Below are 5,553 nucleotides of genomic sequence, written 5' to 3'. Positions count from 1 at the left end.
GACTCTTGGCTACATGTTAACACAAATGTGACATTTAGCAAGGACAAGGAAGGAAGGTGTGTAGTCATAGCTTTTGTTAGAGCGATTTGACTTGCCAGGGAAGGTTTCACTGAGGAACAGATGTCTAGTCCGGGAGCTGCAGCATGAGGAGGAATTAGTAGGCCAAGAAGAGGGCGGTCCATTTCCTAGGCAGGGCGAACAGTGTGCACACATGCCCTGAACAGGGAAAGAGCTGTGTGAGAAAGGGTGACTAAAAGAAGGCCCGTGTAGTTGGACTCGAGAGGATGGATTGGGGAGAAGGAGCTGGAGAAGTAGGAAGTAGATCAAGACTGAATATTACCAATTAGTTAGGAATCATTACAGAAGCCCAGGTGAGAAGATGGTACTGGCAGGGCAGAAGTAAATGTAGGCAGTTTTGAGCCATATTAAGAAGGTTTAAAAAAAAAGTATATAGCTGATTGGGTTGAAGTACATTGCAGAAGTTACAGGTTGATTTTACTTTTTTTGTGAGAAGATGGTACTGGCAGGGCAGAAGTAAATGTAGGCAGTTTTGAGCCATATTAAGAGGGTTTAAAAAAATGTATATAGCTGATTGGATTGAAGTACATTGCAGAAGTTACAGGTTGATTGATTTTACTTTTTTTCCTCTAGGAATTATCCAGCCTGCCTTTGCTGCTATGGAACAGAAACTGATTTAAACGAAGTATCTTGATTTTTGTACGTTGTAGCATTCCTAAAATTCTAATCCTATCTTCTCTTACATTAAAAACTTTATTTAAGTTAGAAATATGAAGCAGTTGAAAAGGAAAAGGAAAAGCAATTTTAGTGTTCAAGAAACTCAGACTCTTTTGAAAGAAATTACAAAAAGGAAAGAAGTCATTTTTTCCAAGCAACTCAACACAACAATTAACGTGATGAAGCGCATGGCTTGGGAGGAGATCGCACAGTGTGTGAATGCCGTGGGAGAAGGAGAACAGAGGACAGGGACCGAAGTGAAAAGGAGGTACCTCGACTGGCGCGCACTTATGAAGAGAAAGAGGATGAAAGCGAACATTAAGCTGGTTGGTTCTGGGTTTCCCCTTCCTTCATCTGATTTAGATGACTCTCTTACTGAAGAGATAGATGAAAAGATTGGATTCCGAAACGAAGCAAATTTTGATTGGCAAAATGTGGCAGATTTCAGGGATGCAGGTGGATCCTTAACTGAGGTCAAAGTGGAAGAGGAAGAAAGAGATCCCCAGAGTCCTGAGGTAAGTATTAGCCTGTGAGCCCTTTTATTCATTTAATTTCTTCAGCTGTGATGTGTGAGTTCATTATAGTCCAGGAGCAGTTAAGAAGCTCCCAGATTTTCAAGCTAACTTCAAAATAGAATATAAACTCATTCCATTTTCTTTTCTTTATATCATTAATCTTTCTTCTGACCTAAATATACTTCTCTCAATTATCTGTTAGTGACAACAGCTAATTCATTGCAAAATTATTCAAAATGCAAAGTAAATGGTTTTATGTCCTCAAACAATACAAAAAGATTTTAAGAAATATTTAGACAAATAACAATCATGAGATAGAAATAATACTGACAATTGCTTTTTTCTTTTAGTTTGAGATCGAGGAGGAGGAGGAAATCCAAACAATACAAAAAGATTTTAAGAAATATTTAGACAACAATCATGAGATCGAAATAATACTGAAAATTGCTTTTTTCTTTTAGTTTGAGATTGAGGAGGAGGAGGAAATACTGTCATCGGTCATACCAGATTCCCGGAGGGAAAATGAACTTCCTGACTTCCCTCACATCGATGAGTTTTTTACTCTAAACTCAACACCATCTAGATCTGCCTATGACGAGCCCCATTTGCTTGTAAACATAGAGAAACAGAAGCTGGAGTTGGAAAAGCGACGGCTGGATATCGAGGCTGAAAGACTGCAGGTCGAAAAGGAGCGCCTGCAGATCGAGAAAGAGCGGCTGCGGCACTTAGACATGGAGCACGAGCGGCTGCAGCTGGCGAAGGAGAGGCTGCAGATCGAGAGAGAGAAGCTCAGGTTACAGATAGTCAACTCGGAGAAACCGTCTTTGGAAAATGAACTCGGTCAAGGAGAAAAGCCCGTACTTCAACCACAGGACATAGAAACAGAGAAGTTAAAACTCGAGAGAGAACGCTTGCAACTGGAAAAAGATAGGCTGCAGTTTTTGAAATTTGAATCGGAGAAGCTGCAGATTGAAAAGGAGCGCTTACAAGTAGAGAAAGAGAGACTCCGAATTCAGAAGGAAGGACACTTGCAGTGATTTCTCTAGGTCTCCACTAGCAAGTGTTTGTAAACCGTAGGTTTTCTCTGTATCAGGTGATATGAAAATGGTCGCAGGATTAGCTGTTTTTCCCCGTTTAATGTCAGTGTTTCAATAGGAAAAAGATAGTTGTATGTGGGTAACTGTATGCTTAATAGTGTATTATATAAAAATTACGTGCCCTCGCATAGACAGCGTAGCAGGAGCTATTGCGCTGCACTCTGTAAAGCAGTGACATTGCATAGTGTGTGTAATCTGTGCACTGAGTTTACAGTCATGTTTGCGTAAAATTCTAGCTCAGTGATTCTCAGCTGGGGATGATTTTTGCCCCCAGTGGATGTTTGGCAGTTTTTGGTTGTCAGAACTGGGACGTCGGGCGTTGTGTTGGCCTGTCGTGGGTAGAGGCCAGGGATGCCTACGTCTGGCAGTGCGCTCGATAACCCGCCACAAAAAGAATTGTCCAACAGAAATGTCAGTATTACTGAGGGGAGAAGCCCTATCCCAGTCTGACTGCACCTCTGTGGCTTGTTTTATAGTTTCAGAGTATTAGACCTCAGATATTTGTGTGGGTAGTTACTTACATGGCCAACAAACTTTACTAGTAACTATGAAACATAACTGTGTAGTATATAGCATTTAGGAAGTGATGAAAAGTATAGATATTTTATTTCCATGTTTCCATCTATAAATAACCCGATTTCAGAAACAATACAGGGAACATCAGTGATTGTCCAAAATGAGTTACTTTGAAAAGCAGTTCATTCATCTAACTGTTGGTGCTTTAGAAGCAACACACACTTTTTAAGCTTTAGTTCCCTTTCTTCTTTGAATCCATTTCCATTGTAAAATTGTCATTTCAACCATGTACTGAAGTCTTAAAGTAAGTGAATGGTTGAAGCTAGTAAAAATGATACCAATGTAAAAACGATACCAGTAGTCCACGAGCTTGAACTCAGTGAGTGGTTATTTGACTTTTAAAATAAATAATAGTTATTTGGGTGTAGGGGTGGGAGAGAATGTCCTCTGAATCATGATGATGATGATGAAGTAATGATAATAGTAGCTGTGTGTTATGAATTAGGGAAGCACTGTCTGACCTAAACTGTAGAACAGTTTTTGAGGGTAGTACCTAATATTCCTTAATTGAGGCTCAGAGAAGTCACACACTGAATGAAGGGCTGATCTCATATATTGTAGTGTGTTTTGTCTTTGCTCCTTCCTGAGGAACAAAGTTTATATCTTCAGTCCCTTAAGTCTGGTATTTGTTCTGAGACCAAGGGCTTTTGCTTAACCTGGTGATTTGCTTTCAGCCCCCTGAAGTCCTTTTTCCACAAGCCAGGTGATTCTAATACACGCCAAAGTTGAGAATCACTGCACGAGATCACTTTGCATTTTCTGATTTCCAGGGCTGATGTGTAGCTTTAATATATATATCCCTTTTGTTGACAGATATTATCTTGATTCTGCGTTTGTTCCTTGTTAATTTAAGAATGTCTTGAAACCATATGTGATATCGGAGTATGGGTACACAAGGAAAAATAGACTTCTGCTTAGTTACCTTGACTTGACATAGTGTTATTTTTCTATAACTGAAATAAATGCTTCTACTCTAGAAATAAAATTTGCCTATACTTACTCTCTGGAAGCTTATCATTTCATGTGAGGCTATGAGGGTTGAGGTTATCCAGCTTGGAAGACAACCTTATCATGGCGAATGGAGGAAGGGGACCTAACATTTGTTAGGCACTATGCTTCCTGCTTTTCATACATTATTTTATTTACTCCTCAGAACAACCCTTCAGCTAAGTCATCTTATGCCTCCTTTTATAAGAAACAGTGCCTCATCAGTTTAATTAATTAAATATTTGAAAAATGACATTAATCCTGACCCAAGATTTTAGTGTAAGAGCTCTATGGAGAAGTTGTAGTGAGTTTGGAGGTGTAGTTATGTGTTGTAGCTTTGCCACATACTACTTGTGAAAGTCATTCAACTTGTCTGTGATTTGATTTCCTCCTCTATAAAATGGGCTTAATGATACCTGCTTTGTCTCTGCTTTATAGTTTTTTTGCCTTCCTCATTCTACCCAGGTGGTTGATCAAGTCCTGTCTTGTCTTCTGATGCTTTTGATCAACCTCCTCCAACCTCACCTGTGGCATTTGCAACCTGTATTGCAGCAGCCTCCTGTCTCAGCTCCTTCCTTCCTAATCCCCCCTGTATGACACTTCCAGAATAGATTTCCCCAAAATTCTGCTTTTACCATGTCCTGAGAATAAACGGCATGAAGTGGAAGAGGAGCAGAGCACTGGAAAGATCGGGGGTCCAGTCCCAGCTCCACTTTACCTGCCGGGTGATGTGGACAGGAGTTGTCTCTGAGCCTCATTGTTCTAGTCTCTATTACATCAAACATATGCCATACTCGACTCTCACTATGTGTGGAATAATAGCATTAGTTTATGAAAATGCAGTTTAAAACTTGAGAGCAACTTAGTGATATTGCAAATGTGTTCTACCTAAAATGAGTCTCCCATTCCCTTCTGTAGAAAGTCCTCAAATGTTCTTTGCCTACTTTAAGATTTTCTCGTACCAACATGATTAAATGTTTGTGAAGCTGCTCTCCAAATATTACATTAATTTTTCTTTGATCATGTTGCTTTCCTTGACCTTGCCATTTTTTTTTTAAAGATATTTTATTGATTTTTTACAGAGAGGAAGGGAGAGAGACAGAGAGTCAGAAACATCGATGAGAGAGAAACACCGATCAGCTGCCTCCTGCACATCTACTGGGGATGTGCCCGCAACCCAGGTACATGCCCTTGACTGGAATCGAATCTGGGACCCTTGAGTCCGCAGGCCGACGCTCTATCCACTGAGCCAAACCGGTTTTGGCGACCTTGCCATTTTTTATCCTCGTGTGGCAATCAGAGCAAAGCTTTTTCAGATCCAGGGACTTGACCATTTCTACCATTCTCTACCATAATTTAAAAATATGAAAATGAATTTTGCTGAATAGAATTGGAATATTTTATCATATAAAATTGGTATTGTTATGTCTTCCAAAGTCTCCATAGGGAACTTGAATAAAAATGTTAAAGTAAACATCAGTCTGCTCAGCTTATGTCTCATTCCCCACTTGTCTGAACACTGCTCCTAGACCAGGGGTTTGCAACCTTTTTGTGAGTGCGTGCCAAAACCAGCAAAATCTCTGACTCAAAATTCTTCTGCGTGCCAACCCTAATTTTTTGAGAACATGTTACGCCTACTTGAT

At 39.9% G+C, this 5,553-nt stretch overlaps 1 protein-coding gene across 1 annotated transcript; it reads left to right on the top strand.

The window, feature by feature from the left end:
* Positions 1-512: 512 nt before the first annotated feature.
* On the top strand, positions 513-3,920 carry MSANTD4 (Myb/SANT-like DNA-binding domain containing 4 with coiled-coils). The gene is made up of 2 exons (XM_005886341.2): positions 513-1,250; positions 1,712-3,920. The coding sequence occupies exons 1-2, from the start codon at positions 789-791 to the stop codon at positions 2,285-2,287; spliced, it is 1,038 nt and encodes a 345-aa protein (XP_005886403.1). The 5' UTR covers positions 513-788; the 3' UTR covers positions 2,288-3,920.
* Positions 3,921-5,553: the final 1,633 nt, after the last annotated feature.

The sequence above is a fragment of the Myotis brandtii genome, unplaced genomic scaffold (genome assembly GCF_000412655.1).
Source record: "Myotis brandtii unplaced genomic scaffold, ASM41265v1 scaffold971, whole genome shotgun sequence".
NCBI lineage: Eukaryota > Metazoa > Chordata > Mammalia > Chiroptera > Vespertilionidae > Myotis > Myotis brandtii.
This window is presented reverse-complemented; position numbering and strand designations above follow the sequence as displayed.

Excerpts from the sequence above, each read along its gene's own strand:
- MSANTD4 (XM_005886341.2), top strand. The coding sequence starts at position 789 with ATGAAGCAGTTGAAAAGGAAAAGGAAAAGCAATTTTAGTGTTCAAGAA. Across the intron at positions 1,251-1,711 it reads GAGATCCCCAGAGTCCTGAG|TTTGAGATTGAGGAGGAGGA; the intron begins GTAAGTATTAGC and ends TTTTTCTTTTAG.